Genomic DNA, 17,119 nt, shown 5'->3' with positions numbered 1-17,119 from the left:
GTCTTTCAGTAAATCCAGCCATCTTCGCTGTCTCATATTCAGTTCTGATTGTGAAAACAGATATTTCAAACTTTTGTGATCAGAATAAATTTCAAATTTCTCACCGTAGAGGTAGTGTCGTCATATCTTCAAAGCAAATACAATGGCTGCCAATTCAAGATCATGAATTGGGTAGCGAGTCTCGTATGGCTTCAGCTGTCTCGAGGCATAAGCAATCACATGCCCTCGCTGCATCAACACACAACCCAAACCTCTGTGAGAAGCGTCACAATAAACAACAAATCCACCAGTACCTGAGGGGATAGTCAGTATCGGTGCACTGGTCAATCTTTTCTTCAATTCCAGAAAACTGGACTCACGGTCTTCTGACCACACAAACGGAGCATTCTTCTGAGTTAACTGAGTAATCGGTTTGGCAATGCTCGAGAAATCTTTAATAAACCGACGGTAATATCCTGCCAAACCCATAAAACTGCGAATCTCTGGCACTGATGTCGTTCTCGGCCAAGAAATCACAGCCTCAACCTTGTTGGGATCAACTGATATACCATATCCGGATATGATATGACCCAGAAATACTACCTGTCTCAACCAGAACTCACATTTTGACAGTTTAGCATACAATTTCTAAGTTCTCAGAATTTTCAACAAAGTTCTCAAATGTTCTGCATGCTCAATCATATTCTTCGAATAAATCAAAATATCATCAATAAAAATAATCACGAAATCATCGAGATATTTTTGAAATACACGGTTCATCAGACCCATAAACACAGCTGGCGCGATGGTCAAACCAAACGGCATGACAATAAACTCATAGTGTCCATACCTGGTTCTGAACGCTGTCTTCGAGATATCAGAATCCCTGACTCTCAGCTGATGATATCCAGATCTCAGATCGATCTTGGAATAAATAGAAGAACCCTGCAACTGGTCAAACAAATCATCTATACGGGGCAATGAATATTTATTCTTTACCGTTGCTTTGTTCAGTTGCCGGTAATCAATGCAGAGTCTCATTGAACCGTCTTTCTTCCTCACAAACAACACGGGAGCACCCCAAGGAGATACACTCGGTCGGATGTATCCCTTGGCCAATAAATCCTCCAACTGATCATTCAACTCTTTCAGTTCAATCGGTGCCATTCTGTACGGAGCTCTAGAAATCGGAACTGTACCTGGCATCAACTCAATGCTGAAGTCTATCTCTCGAATCGGAGGCAATCCAGGAATCTCGTCTGGGAAGACATCAGCAAACTCACACACCACCTGGCAAGTCCGCCAATGATGGACTCGACTTCAGTAAATCAACTGAATATACAAGGAATCCTTCCGCTCCTTTCTGCAATAATCGAGTCATAGATAATACGGGTATCAAAGGAATTCTGGCTCGAGAACCCTTACCGTAAAATTTCCACTCCTCATTCATCTCAGGTCTGAATCTCACAATGTTGTGGAAACAATCAACTGTAGCTCTGTACTTGGTCAACATATCAATTCCGATAATACAGTCAAAATCAGACAACCCAAGCACAATACAGTCTAACTCAATCTCATGCCTGTCATATCGCAGTATACAAGATCTAACAGAAGTCACTGATACAAGACCTTTTCCCAAAGGAGAAGAAACATATACTACAGTAGATAGGGACTCAACAGATAATGCATGCATCAATGCAAATCTTTCAGAAATAAATGTATGTGATGCACCAGTATCAATCAATACATAAGCAGGGTAACCAGAAATAGAATAGTTACCTGCAACGACATCATCAGGTGCATCCTGTGCCTGCTCCTCAGTCAAAGCAAAAACTCTGGCCTGCTGTCTCGGAGGCTGGCTCACTGTCTGGCTTCCTCCTGGCCTCTGCTGTGACTGGGTAGAAGGTGCTGGCTGGAAACAATGGACAGCAGATGGTCGTCTCCCGGTCTGAGCCACTGATCCAGATGACTCTGCTGCATGTGATCCCTGTGCACCTCTCTGGGGACATACTCGGGCAAAATGTCCCTGCTGTCGACATATACGACAAGAGCCAAACACTCCTCTGCACTGCTCTGTGGAATACTTCCCTCCACAAGTGCTGCAATATGGTCCTGTATAACTTTGGCTCTGACCAGTCTGTCTCGAGCCACTGGAACTGGAAGAACTACTGCCAGACTTCTTAAACTGTCTTCCTCTGGCTTTCAGATAGTCCTTCTTTCCACCACTGCTGCTACCACTCTCGATCTGGGAGGGGGTTGCTGTGGTATCGGTGCTGGGGCAACATATGAAGCTCCTCTCTGTCTCATCAGACCCGCTTCTGCACCCTTTGCTCTGTTCAGGGCGTTAGCAAAGTTGTTTGATCGCCCAGTGTTCACCAATGTAAATATCTCCGAATTCAAGCCATTGATGAACTGATCAGCCACCGCTTCTTCATTCTCGGCCACATGTGGAGCAAATCTCAGTAGTGTAGAGAATTTAGACACATATTCCTCAATGTTCAACTGCCCTTGTCTCAGATTTGCAAACTCAGCACCTTTATCCTTTCTGTATGACACAGGGAAGAATCTCTGATAGAATTCGATTTTGAAGACATTCCAGGTAATAGGCGTACCTCGATGCTCCAAGGCCCTCTTGGTCGTAATCCACCAGTTCTTTGCCACATCATTCAACTGGTGCCCTATCAGTTTCACTCTCCGCTCATCAGTGTAATCCAAGGACTTAAACAGCATTTCAATGTCATCCAGCCAACTCTCACAATCCACTGCTATCTCAGTACCCTTCAGTGTAGGTGGATGAATCGACTGAAATCTCTTCAGCAATGTCTCCATCGGTGTTGCTGTCACATCCATTGGAGGATTTGAAGTGCTACCCTGTTCCGGTACTATTCGGGGAGGCATATCTGATTATCAAAAGGGTTAGCAATCACAATTGACAAATCTGTCTCAGTCTCTTTCTGATCATCTTACCGCTGATCTAGAATCGGTGCTGATTCATTCTCAATAAAACATATTACCATATCAAATCAGATAAATCAAGTAACATGTATTAAAGCAGTAAATCATGCTAGCAATCAAAAGCAGAAAAGAAAACTCAATCTACCCCACTCACTAGCTTCTATCTCAATCTGAAGGATCTATCGCTCTGATACCACATGTTGTGGGGACCCGGACGCTAATTATCTTCTTAATCGTTATTGGGATAATTAGATCAATTTAATTAATCTGGGTCTAAATTTTTTATTTTTTTTTTAAAAATGCGGAACGTAATGGAGTTAAACTCATATACATATCAGTATAAAAGTACAAATCTTGTACAACATACATCAAACTCAAACTTGGGTTCAACTATTATACATCAAGTGCTGAAACCCAAATCTATGTCAAAGTCCGTAGTCTCCACTCTATATCAATCTCTCCTCATCTCCTTGACCCTGATCATGTCCCACCTGTTGCCATGCACACATACAAACACGACAACAGCCGGATAATTCCGGTGAGAATATAATCCCAGTATAAATCAACGAACATGCAATCATATAATCCATACAAAGCATGCAACATATATCAGATATATATATCAAAATTTGGAAATAAAATCAATATGATGATGTCAATCAGACTCGTGACTCCACGTCTCAGACTAGACTCAATCCTAGTCTAGGGATCCCGGTTTCCAGACGTTGGCATTCCATATCGACCATCAGTAATAGAAGAAACTCCGATTCTATCCACGCCGATATAACCAAACATCCAGTGTCTTGACCTATCCGTCACAGACTTTGGCACTATCGCCGATTCACTATCCTGTGACATCGTGCAATGTGCCCGTGGCGATCCCACCACTATCAGGCACTTCTGTCACAAGATCACTCGTCTAATACATGCTTTCTATAAATAAATAGAACAAGCATATTAATTCAAAACAATGCATACAATAACAATAAGTATGTGATTTAGGGAAACTCAAGTATATCCTACTCGAGTCGTTCTCCCAATACCACATTGACTTATACCTTTCTTTTATTGAAATTCTGATGTCGTTCCTGTCTGGAATTCAAAGTCTGTTAACCCTCAATCTGGCAATGACAATATCAATAGTACCATATCAATATACTACTCCAATCAATACCAACTCTGATCAATCTGGATTTAATTCAAAATCAACTGCATAACGGAACAATTTGAATATCCCCGTCAATACAATCTCAACATATATTAATTACAAATCATAACTCATGTCCAATACCATCTGTAATCAATCCGTAATTCAAATCTGTTCAATTCTCAATCAATATGATCAGAAAATCACAACAATTCCAAAATCAACTTGTTCTTCGATCTGACTTCGATTCTACGATGTCTAATATTCCAAGAACACATAATGATGATCAAATAATAATTTCCCCAATATCATAATTTCAAATGATAACAGAACTCAATAAAACTTACGTCCAATTGTAGCTCGTATCGAGAGGAGTACAATACTATGTCCGGAATCAAAATCTGATAATCGAACTCACACAATAAAAATTCTAAAGAAAATGATGCTTTGAGGGAATTTCAGAGAAATTGTCTCGGTTCTTGCTGGAGGAAAGAGAAGGAATTGAAACTTTTATATGTCAAAGTATGACAAGTGTCCCACTCAAGTCATGATTGCACTTTAACCCCTGAAATCTTCACTATTTGCAATTTGGTCCTCACAACTCCTTTTAATTCTATTTCGATCCTAATTAATTACAAAAACCGTGGAATCTAATTTATCATTCCAAAGTTCGTAAATTAAATAATCTCGGATTAAAATGATAAAATCTCGGGCCTTACACCTTGTGAACTCGTTTAAATATATATCTTGTTATATTTCTGGTAGTTTGGATGATTTTGAAATTATATTTATGTACACTGAATTAGAAAAGGTGATATGAGTTTAGTTATCTATTATAATTTATTTGTTTACTGTAAAAATAGAATCTCGATTAAATAATTGAAAACTATTGTAGTTCTTCTTTTTTATTTATTTTATGGAGAGATATTATATTTTTATCATGTGTCTTGTGTGTTTTTTTTATCGTCGTTATATTATTGGGGAAACATTGATCTTAGTTCATTTTTTTCTTTCAATTTTAATAATTTTTCATTGAATTATTGAAGTTATCGAATACATCAACGATATTTGCCACCAACTCAACAAATTCCCATAATACATCATCATTTTCTTGCATCTCGTTGTTCCCTTTTATTAAAAAAAAAATACCAGAAAGTATCTGTACAAAAGAATATCATTATGACATTTAAAATGATTATTTAGATTTGTTAAACATAAAATAATATATAAATATATTAATACATTTGTAAATAATTCGAACAACTGTAAATGAAACAATAATAATTTTTTTTAAATAATTTCTTTTAAACGATTTGAGAATTAATTTTATATTGAAAATAAAATCACATAATTTATATATATAATCTACAATAAATAAATAAAATAAGATTGTGAATGGCAACGAAAAAAAATTCGACTTGCATTATAAAGAGACTGAGTTCACACTGGTGATGGACAAGACCTTAAAGCATATATATCTGTGTTGGACAAAACCAAAACCCTAGCTATCAATATATGTATGTATATATTATGCAATTTATATGTTAGCTGTAAATCTTAAAAAGATGAAGATGACGTCTTACAAGAGGTTTTAAGGCAGCTTTTTATGTATCCTTTCTGACCTTACATGCAACCCTTGAGACTCAACCAGAAACCCACTCTATGGCTATGGCTATCGCCACCTACGTCTAAATTTTAACCTTTTTGAATCTAATTCCAGTACTGCTAAATTCTTACTGTCTTCACCTCAATCAAGGGTGGAGCTGTCACTTAAGCCAAACTAATTTTCTGTTTTTTCATAAATAAGAATAATATAAAAAAAATTATAAGATAATCAGTCCAGTTTTGAACTTTTAAACACTTAAAATGAATAAATAGGAGTTTGGTAAATAAGATATGTCAATATATTATTGAATTTAGTTACTAATTATGAGATGAAGTGGATCGCGAAGCATATATACTTTCATTCGGACCTATATAATATAAAAAATATTAACCTCCAAAATATGATACAACAGTGGATAAGACATTGAACTCGGCAGAAAAGACATTGCAAAATGTACTACACATATATATAAAAAAATGTTTGGTTACCGGAGCAAGTCACCAGGTGGGGGAATGTTCTTCTTTCTGCAAAATCACTTGACATCACATTTAATTAAATTGATTTCTTTATATTATTAATTACTCATTTTGAAGCTCCTAAACTCCATAGCCAGTGTACCTAATTAAAATGGGGCACCAACCAAAAACATAAAAATTACTATAATTTTCATTTATTTACAAGGCTGGTCAGAAAAGAAACATCATATTTTTTTTTAAAAAAAAAACTAGATTCCGTGGTGTACGAGAATGTATTGGACTGAGATTCATTCGAAATTGTGTCAAATAGGAGTTATTGAGAGTCTGATTAATTTAATTCTTTGTTGAAATAAAATAATTCATGGAAAACAATTGTAGTCTAAAATCTTTGCAATTGGAAGCATAAAGACAAGTAGTTTATGTTTATTTAGGTTTTTACAAATAATAAGAATTAAGCAGAGTTTATAAAAAAAAAAAGGTCTCATTTGTTCCAATTGCTAAGCTGTTTTAACCTTGATGGCCCAGTTACGCAGTGATTGAGTGGCTGAACAAGAAAATAGGGTGGGAGGTTTCATTGGGAAGGTAAAGATTTGCAAAAACCAATCACTAATCATCAAATAATTAACTTTTAATTACTTCTACTGTTAAAACTAAACCTACGGCTATAAATATAGAGATAAGAGAGAGATCAGAATCCATACACAAACAACATTTTGTTTTCTGAATCCGTCGCAAACACCGCGTGCCCTCTGCAAGTCCTTTTGGCCTTCTCTCTCTTCTTTTTAACGTGTTTCTTTCCATATTTTCCTTTGTTCACTTCATTTTGCTGTCTGTTCTGAGAGAGGAGGCATGTATGTATAGATAGTGTATGTTAAAATCGTCCGAATTTTGTAATAGCCATGATGATAAAAACAACACAGCACAGTTGCGTGCCCCAGTTCGAAGAGGAAAAGATAAACCTGAACAGTTTACTTTCTCAAACCCATTCGTGAACCAAATAACCCTTAATCGACTGACTAAAAAGTCACTACCATTAATTCTACAACTACTATTTAGGATTACCTGTAAAAAGACTGAAACAAGTAGCATAAAATTCGGGAGACCCCTGCACAGAGATACCTTCAAAAAGAGAAAAAGATTGCTTATGCGTGTGTACAACAGGAAGGGGAGAGAGAGGGAGTACGATGCGAGTACGTTATCTTTGAGGGTTTGTACTCTTTTTACAACAAGTAGGAGTTCTGAATCTTTACAAGGAGAAGATCTACATACTTAGAAATACGCAGTAGATTGTGCAATGGAGGGTGGTGAGGGCTCAGGTAACATGAACACTCATTTCATGGCTTTTGGAGAAAGCGCAAATGAGTTTTGTCCCATAATGATGATGCCTCAGGTGGCTTCCACTGGCCCTCATGGGGACTGCAGCCAAACCATATATCTACCTCTTCCATCCACAAATCAACAACACCTCAATCTCAACAGCAGCTCCGGCGGCGGCTGTTCTATGATGCTTGCAGAACATAACAATAATACGAATACTGGGCATTATTTCATGGAAAGCGACGGAGATGCTGGCAGCTGCTCCGTCAAGTCAAAGATAATGGCTCATCCACACTACCCTCGCCTCTTGGCTGCCTATGTTAATTGTCAAAAGGTACAGTTTTGCAGATAATTAATTGTGTTCACCCAAACGTCTTTGAGGATGAAACCGATAGGCGATAGCGACAGTTAAATCATTCTCTCTGCCCAACTGATGTGGGGTACTTTATATTGAGGCAGATAGGAGCGCCACCTGAGGTGATCGCGAAGCTCGAGGAAGCTTGTGCGTCCGCCACCGCGATAGGCCGCAACGACAGAAGCTCCGTCGGAGAAGATCCAGCACTTGACCAATTCATGGAGGCCTACTGTGAAATGCTGACGAAGTATGAGCAAGAACTCTCGAAACCCTTCAAAGAAGCCATGCTCTTCCTTTCGAGGATTGAGTGCCAGTTCAAAGCCCTTAGTTTCTCTCTCTCTGATTCTGGTGGCAAGCTCTCTACTCTCTCTCTTGATCCTTTTTTTTGTGCTTTTTTTTAAGCGGATGAAAATTTATTCTTCTGATCATCTCACTGTTTTTATTCTTCTGATCATCTCACTGTTTAATATCGAATTACTGTTTTATCTTCTGTGATTTACATAGGGAATGGATACGCACTTGCATGTTTCCAAGAAAATATTTTTTTGGATTTACCCTTGTTAGTGTGTATTTCCAGATGCTACTTCATCTCCTGGCACCCATAATATATTTTTCCTTTTTTAATTTTCTTTTTTTCCCCCCTTCCCGCACTGCTTTGCGTACCATCTGCGAGTGAAACGTTAGAATCTAAAACACTAATGCTAGGTTTTCTGAGTTTTGCAGATCGGAGTTTGCAAGTACTTTCTTCTGGTTCCCGTGCTTTTTCTTTTGGTTCACTCACGATATTTGTGAATTTTACCAAGCCCATCTTTCAATAATCTTTCTTGAATAATGTGGCACGACATGTAATAGTTAATTTAGGCTCTGAAGTTCTAAATTTTTGTTTACAAGTGATTATGTTTGGTTCTTGTAATTTCCCACGTGAAAGAAAAATCAGAATCTAGTGAAAAAGGAAGCCACTCACTTATTTTAGAAATATTTCAATTTTATATAGATTTTAAGAATTTGGTGAAACACGTGTTCGTGTAGAAGTAATGGAGCTAAAGATTTGGCTCGAAACCTTTTCATTTTCTTTAATGTGTAGGAGGAACCAATCATTTATCGTCAAATTAAGCACATTTTTCTTCTTGTTATTAGAGAGTTTCGCATGATTTTTGTCAAAATCATGTTGTTGTAATAAATGTGTGGATGTTAATCATTCCACGACGCCTGCTTTATGCTATTTGTGATGCTTGTTGACATCTGCACCAAGTTTAATTTGATGAATCAAAATCACGTTTATAGTAATACATTTGTGGCTGTTACTCATTCCATGACGCCTGCTTTATGCTATTTATGATGCTTGTGGACATCTATACCAAGTTTAATTTGATGAAATCCACGATTTAGATACATGTATAGTTCTCTTCGTGTTTCTTTAAGTGCATCGTATGATCTTTGCCAACGTCGAAAGAATAGATTCTATGCACTTGTGCCAGCCTTCAGGTGGGGCATGGACTTGAAATTAGTCAACTGTGTGAGGAAGACACGACATACCTAAATTAAGTCTATAAAAGAAGCCTATGGACATTGGCTTATTAAGGACTATATTTTCTATGCTTAAAATTTTTGTGTCGCTATAGAAATATTTTCAATAATGAACCTTTAAATTTTACTTCACGCATATGATCGATAGATTTAAACATTGATCATTATTTTGGAATCGCACTTGGTTAGATCGTGGCTTGGGCACTCTATTGGGAGGAGAGGGAGATTTTATTATTTATTAGAAAACTGATTTCACGTACACTACAAGATGGTATTTAGGTCGAGGAGAATATATATTTTAGTTTAGGACTTTTTCCCAAATCCTTGCATTAAGTCAGTAGTTACATTATCTCAGCCAACAACGTATGGCGATTTATTGGAACTGCCATCCCATGTCAATAAATTTCCTAGCGAGCCAGCTGGTGGTGGCCGTGGAGCTTGCAGTTTTAATTAATGATTGTTTTAAGGTAGATTGGAAATGACCAGACATCATTATATGCATGATTTAAGTGTCGTGAATTAATGATAAATATGCTGCTTACACATAGTTTTATTTGTACTTGAAATATGCATTTTGCTCGATGATTGCCTATGCATCTCAATCCAGTTCCAATCAGCAGATTTTGAGAACTGCGGTTTCACTTTTTCGGATCTTAATTTGTGGTGTGATGAGCTTCTTTTTCTATATTTGAGGCATTAAATCTAAATTTTAAGTATGACAAGGGTGGCATTAATATAACTATGTGGAAAAGTATTTTGGTTTGGACACGTCTTACTGCTCGTTATGTCACAGCTTGTGGCGATGCAGTGGACAGAAATGGTTCGTCCGAAGAAGAATTCGTCGTGAATAACAGTTTCATTGACCCCCAAGCAGAAGATATCGAACTGAAAGGTCAGCTCTTGCGGAAATATAGTGGATACTTGGGCAACCTGAAACAAGAATTCATGAAGAAACGAAAGAAAGGCAAGCTGCCTAAAGAAGCAAGGCAGCAGTTACTAGACTGGTGGAGCAGACATTACAAATGGCCTTATCCATCTGTACGAATATCTAAACCCCCGCGTCTTGCATTTCTTGCATTTTAACACTATTGATCAATTGTTGAAATTTCCTGGCAATTAATGTAGGAATCTCAGAAACTAGCCCTAGCCGAATCAACAGGCCTGGACCAGAAGCAAATAAACAACTGGTTTATCAACCAAAGGAAACGCCATTGGAAACCGTCGGAGGATATGCAGTTCGTGGTTATGGACGCCGCTCATCCTCACTACTACATGGACAATATTATGGGCAATCCGTTCCCAATGGACATTTCCCCATCGTTTCTTTAATCTGAAGATCAAGTCTGGAAACTTTAATATATAGCATACCAGCGAATCTATCCACTGCTATGGGAAGTTTACTTATTTCAATATATTGCTAGCTATATATTTTGTTTGCCTGCAGCTGCTCTAAGATTCTAGTTGTTAACTAATATTGAACTCCCGAAAATTAATTATTATGTGTAATCTTCTAGTTCTATTTTATTTTCAGGTTCTTGTTTCATTATTGTAAGATTTGTCTATTTTTGTAATAAAGAATGGACATTGAAATCTAAAATTAATGTAAACTAATGTTTTACAATTTATCCACTCTTTCTCATTTCTCTAGTTTCATGCATGCAGCTTCAGCTTGCAACCCAACCCGAACAATTATTATTTACGTTTAAATTATTATTATTAACAATTAAAATTATTTTGTGTTCGATAGAGTTAATTATAATATATTTAATTTAGATTTCAAATCAGATTTGCTAAGTGTAATAATTATTGTTTATATTATGTAAAATAATCAAACATGATATTTAAGTTGTTTTACTGTTTTAAAAGATTTTAGTTAACGTTACATTGTTATCATCGTGTGTAATTTTTAGTAAAGAGATAAATGAATGATCTTACGATTGGTATATATCATAATCAAAGTCATGAGTTAGATTATCATATATTCCAAGAAGTATAATTATTAAAAGTGAGATTGTTGGAGTGTAATAAATGTCCCTGCTGAATACATCAATCGAACCATGATAATTGAGTTGTTATATCGTTTAAAATATTTGAGTTGCACCGTTTTATTAGCTATACATTTTGATGAAACGACGAACGTCTAATTCTACAATTGATATCAGAGCCAAGATCACATGTTCGATTCTCATTGATTGCAAAAGTGCAATTCTTGGGACCTAATAATTATCTTTCCTGGGTAGAACAATAAAAAAGTTACGCTTGAGCTACTGTATGATTTTTAATGATTTGTGTTAACGTTTAAGCACTATTACCTCAAGCTATAATTTTTAGTAAAATGACAAACGCTCTGTCCAAGATTGATTTACATCATGACTCAATTAATATTACATTATAGTTTTTTTCTTTCCTAACCATGAAGCATAAATCCTAAATTATAATTGAAAAATTCGAATTCTCTCATCATTTTTCTATCAATTCTTAATCGTTTTTTTAATATTTGACATTATTAACCTTTTTAAAAGTGTTTTTATTTTTTGTTGGATAATTTTAACTATTATATGGACTTTTAAACACAAAAAAATTAATTAAAATATAGTGATAATAGTTTAATTGGTTTTTTAATTTTTGACATTATTCAAAATATTTTTTTACTAAATATTATTTTTGTTTTGGTTACATATATATTGTGTGTATATATATTCTAAATTAGTTTTTGAATTAAGTGAATATATGCATATTTTTTCATGTTTTTTTGATGTTATGATTAAATTTTAAAGAAATTTTTTAGTAATTTTTGAAATATTAATATATGTACCTAAACATTATGAGATTATTTTTTTTTAAATGAAGAAAATACATTTATTATTGTACTTTTCCGATGACGAATTATTTTGAATTTTTTGTCTCCCCTAATAAAAATACCTATCTATATCCCTTACCTCGAAATTTTTTTTTGATTTATCACGATGATTTTATCTCTTGTGAGTTTATTAAATACTGTTAAATATTTTGTTATTTCAAACTTTATAAAATATTCTCTATATTTTGTACCCATATTTTTATATGTTAGTCACCCGTGGGTGCTCTTTTCTAGTTATATATATATTCGTAACTTTTTAAGTTTCAGTTATTTGCAAAAAAGAAAAAAAGAGAGGCAAATTCATGCATACGTTGGCCTCAAACAAGCATATAGAGTAGTTTTGATAGTATAAGTTATTTCATGCTTATTTGAAGAGGACATCTTAGGGTTAACCAGTTCCATATACTATCCATGTACATCACATGGTGTCAAAAGAATGCTTTCATACAGTATGTATGTACTCATTTTGTTGTTAGACAAAAACTTGTGTGAGACGATCTCAGGTCGTATTTTGTAAGACGAATATCTTATTTAGGTCATCAATGAAAAAATATTATTTTTTATGATAAGAGTATTATTTTTTATTGTTAATATCGGTAGGATTGACCGTGTTACATATAAAAATCTCATAAGAGATCTATTCTTGTTGTTAACTATTGAAAGAATGCTTTAGTCTGATTAAGAATAAAATTGGAAAATATCCAAAGCAATCCAATCAAAACGTCACAAAACTGTAGATTACACTACAAAACTTAAGCGGTATAACACATACAATCCCGACATCGAGGATATCTATATACACTTCTTCCGACAGGCCGTGAAAACACACGTTTATTTTGCCTCACGGCCTTCGTCACTCTCGTCTCAAATACCTTCCATTCTATTGTGTTGTTTTTCAAAAAAATGTCAGCAAGCCTCCGTTTGTTTGGCCTGATTGATGGCATCTTACCCCCACCGTAATAGATTCGATACCCGGCTACTAGAGAAGAAAACTGACTTCCAGAGTCTGTCATGGCAAATACGTCTGAAGCTGTGCATACTATGAAGTCAAGTGCAGCCAACTGCGAAATTTTATACTCGTAAGGGACTAAGAAACCGTACTTCAAGAAACATTATCCATCTTAGGGAAATGTGACAACCCAAATAGAAAAGGATGAAAAACTCGTACCACGGTCATCTATAACTATACGATAAAAGTAGAATAACAGTAGAGGGTAAATTTCTAATTTACCTGAGATGAGAAATTTGCAAATGGTTCGATCTCAGCAGAAGAAAACAAGTTTTCTTTGGTTACTAAATTAGGGAACAATGTAGTCAAGGCTGCCAATCTCGACTTCCCTCCATAAATATGAGCCCCTGCAAGGTATATGTGGGACCTTCGGTTAAAACCAAGGGCTGCAAGCATGAGCACAGTCTCCTCCGGCATTAACGGGCATAGTCCTTCCAATCTTAAATCTGTAGGGGAGGGTAACCTGCGTGAGAAATTTGTGTCAAGAACCATTAGATATTGGCAGACGCATCCGTAGGTCTAAATGTGAACGCTTGAAAAGCCTCAGTCACCATACATATTAGAAAACACTAGTTCAACCCACAAGAAAAAAACAAGATTGGATAACTTCTCCGAGAAAAAGCATTTTCCAGAAGTTGGTGGCTAACTTTAGTCCCGATAATGTGGAACGAGTTTAATGAAAAATCAATACTGAAAATACGTACTTTTTAGTCTTCTTCAGTTCCGTCAATGCAGGAAAATGGATGTCCCTATAAGCTGCTAATTCTTGCATTTCATCTTCACCGCCACCGAATTCACACAAAGAATGAGCCACCATGTCAATTTCAAATCTCAGATGTAATGCCAAGTACCTAGATGTTTTAGCTGCATGAACTTTTTGCCCCTTCATCTTTGACAGAGAAAAAGGGCCAACAAGATAATGGTCCAAATGTCCCAAGCCGGTATCGTTTTGACGCATTCTCTGAATCAGCAGAGCGCCTGCTTCTTGTATTTTGGGACCGAACCTCAGGGCATGAAAATTGCATCTGCATCGAAGTCTCTAGATGATGTTCTTTAATTAGGAAGCAAAGTGGAAATACATGCATCAAGAATGAAGAAGCAAAATTATAATTTGGAAGGATAGAGTTGAGACAATTTCTAGGTTGGCGTAAACCAGTTAGGTAAAAGCTATCAATATACCTGTATCTGACGTGGTATGGGATCAGACGCCAATCGGTTCCCAAATCCAACAAAATGAACGACTCTGTTGCGGTGTAAAATGGGAAGAATATTTTTCAAATAAAAACTTGGCTTAGCCTCTTTTACCACATCTATATCTGTCACCTGAAATGAAAGTTAACGTATCATACCACAACATTTGGATTAGAGGCACCCATGAGTCGAGCTCATTGCCGACTAAAAAACTGAGCTTGTGTTTCATGAGGTCTTACTAAAAAATGCTCGAGCTTGATATCAGAGCTAGCGAGCTTGGGTCACAAGCAGACTTACAAGCTCAATTGAGTTTATAATTTTGTTCATGAAAATAATCGTGAGTTCATATCATAAATTCAGCTGGCAATGTCGAGTTTGAAATGTATTTGTGAACTTTATCTAAACATTAATATAATATTTTTATATAATAACAATTCTATATTAAAATAAAAAAAGTCTTAAATCTTATATTTGTTATTAAAATATTAAAAGTTAACTAAAAGCTTGTGAGTCAGCTTGTTAGTTCAACAGATAAAGTTAAGCTCATGCTCAATAACACCTTCGCTGGTTGCGCTCAATTCAAGCTGACTGCTAATACTAGTGAGCAAACTCATCTTACAACCCTGATTTGGATTACATTCTTTAATAAATTTTAATTGGAATCATTAATTATCTACAATAAATTGAAATGTAATCTCACCACACTTCCAATTGCATTTAAGTCCAATGACTGCAATTCCTTTGCAAGTGTCTTGACAATTCGAATATCAGGCTTCAAGTAGTTGATGAAATGCTCCTCCTGGTATATATCCCCGAACTGACTATGAGATTACAAATTCTGATCAATTTATGGTCGAAAAACAAAGAAAAATTCGTTCATAATGACATACAGAGCTGAAAGCACTCATAATAAAAGAACACCAGACAATCCTTGCCTAAATAAAACCAAATCTACCGAAATACTACCTGGAATCCCTCCAAACACTGCTGTACATAAATGTGGGAAGAACAAGTGTTGCATTAAGCAACCTAGCAATAGCAACTGAATTGCACACCTGTTACCAACCACGTGAATTAATTAGGCAATAGAAATGGTTTCATCATAAAATTTGAATAAGTACAAACAATTTACATGAAGCATATGGCTTCAAAAGTTAAAAGGGAAACACATACAGCGACTCGCTGCTGATTTATTCCACCATTTGCAGTGACCACTATATAACCATTGTCACCCTCTGAAATTGAAATACATAATTAGGCACCATATCTATGTAAAAATTTAGTCAAGCACAAGATTCTGTGAAGACTGACCGCTAGGTTTCCAATCTCGTGTCTGAGAACAAGGAGTCCAGGAAGAAGCACGGATGTAAGGTTCCACCCACAAGTCCTTAGGCTTCGGCTTGTTCTGTTCCTTATTATTAAAACACAATCAACTTAAGAGAGCATATGAAAACACAATAATCAAACTCATAAAATCCCATGAGATCAAGGTTAAAAAAAGTTGCACCTCAATTATGAACATACCTCAGCTAACGCATGAGCAGCCTTAGACAAAAGCCTTGCAAATATTGTTTTCTGTGGTTTTCTCCCTCTATCAAGCTTTTCTAATTCTTCCTACATCCGTATAAAATACTTTCTTGTATAATATCATATTTAACAGATAATAGAACATGATAAGGAAAAAAGTGCTAATCATTACACCATTCAGATTGCCAACCATTCTCATTACCATCCCAGTTTAGATTAGATGAACTAAAGGAGGAAATTGTTAAGATGATTCGCTAATGAGTACGTAATCTCCAGTATAAACAATTGTGACAACTAAATGCAAGTCGAAATCTTTAAACAAAACCATCTCCAGGGACACAAATTGTCAGTAGGCCGACAGTTATATCTGTAGATCCCTAATAAGAGTCAACTTTAAAATATGGGAACGAATAATTTCGGGAATTTACAAGAAAACACAAAGAAATAATTAATGACAAAAAGAACAGCATACCCGGATAGATACAGTGGAAGAATTCACTTTTAACAACTTAACCTTGATTTCCCCTCGGGTTCGACCATGTTCTTGGATCCGAGAAAGCATCCACCAGTTCATCAAGAAAAAAAAACCAATCAACACCGCCAATCCAATCGTCCTCTTTTTCCTATACCACACCTTTATCTTGGCTTTATTCATTTTCTTGGTATCAATTACAGAACCGCTAAGAAACCCATTAAACCACGTCGTCGAGGAGTCGGGTGAGAGGGAAAATGCCGAGAATCTGGTCGGGGGCGACGACCGGAAAGAATTGGCGGGTGAAGAATCGCTCAGACGGGCCGGACTATTTGACTTCCTGGAAAGAACCCGAGGCCTTGGCGGATCATTGTCATCTTCTTCGTTAGATGTGTTGCCACTAGTTGTGGTGACGTCGGAGAGATTGGAGTTGGACATGTGAGAGTCTGTTTTTAAATATTACGTTTGCTGAGATTTCTAAATACCTGTAATTTGTGAATTACCAGAGAGTCCGGCACATAACTAAATTTACAAATTTAGGAAAATGGATATATATATACTTTAAACTTTATTATGTGAAAACTGAAACGGGTATTTTTTTACTTATATTCCCAATTTTGAGGCAAAATTTTTAGCACTCACTATCATTTTTCCAGAGTCATTTGTCCGAACCAAGTAAAAAATTATAGTCAATGGAA

General features: G+C 36.0%; 2 protein-coding genes across 4 annotated transcripts; one reads left to right on the top strand and one right to left on the bottom strand.

Moving 5' to 3' along the window:
* The first annotated feature begins 6,859 nt into the window (after positions 1-6,859).
* LOC142519488 (homeobox protein SBH1-like) lies at positions 6,860-10,905 on the top strand. 2 transcript variants are annotated; one of them, XM_075622521.1, is made up of 4 exons: positions 6,860-7,814; positions 7,940-8,183; positions 10,156-10,400; positions 10,488-10,905. In XM_075622521.1, the coding sequence occupies exons 1-4, from the start codon at positions 7,458-7,460 to the stop codon at positions 10,689-10,691; spliced, it is 1,050 nt and encodes a 349-aa protein (XP_075478636.1). In that variant the 5' UTR covers positions 6,860-7,457; the 3' UTR covers positions 10,692-10,905. The 2 variants fall into 2 exon arrangements, with proteins under 2 accessions (XP_075478636.1, XP_075478635.1); XM_075622520.1 differs by having other exon boundaries at positions 6,861-7,814; positions 7,940-8,186.
* A 1,975-nt stretch (positions 10,906-12,880) lies between these two features.
* Positions 12,881-16,887, bottom strand: LOC142518937 (O-fucosyltransferase 15). Of its 2 annotated transcripts, none has more exons than XM_075621795.1 (10): positions 16,422-16,887; positions 15,947-16,036; positions 15,734-15,833; positions 15,596-15,657; positions 15,389-15,477; positions 15,123-15,243; positions 14,411-14,554; positions 13,936-14,270; positions 13,454-13,694; positions 12,881-13,283 (listed from the first exon to the last, which is right to left on the bottom strand). In XM_075621795.1, the coding sequence occupies exons 1-10, from the start codon at positions 16,857-16,859 to the stop codon at positions 12,975-12,977; spliced, it is 1,929 nt and encodes a 642-aa protein (XP_075477910.1). In that variant the 5' UTR covers positions 16,860-16,887; the 3' UTR covers positions 12,881-12,974. The 2 variants fall into 2 exon arrangements, with proteins under 2 accessions (XP_075477910.1, XP_075477911.1); XM_075621796.1 differs by having other exon boundaries at positions 15,734-15,827.
* Between the last annotated feature and the right edge of the window lie 232 nt (positions 16,888-17,119).

This window comes from Primulina tabacum, chromosome 11 (assembly GCF_025594145.1).
Source record: "Primulina tabacum isolate GXHZ01 chromosome 11, ASM2559414v2, whole genome shotgun sequence".
In the NCBI taxonomy this organism is placed as follows: Eukaryota; Viridiplantae; Streptophyta; class Magnoliopsida; order Lamiales; family Gesneriaceae; genus Primulina; species Primulina tabacum.
Note: the sequence above shows the minus strand (reverse complement) of the source record. Positions and strands in the feature narration are given on the sequence as shown.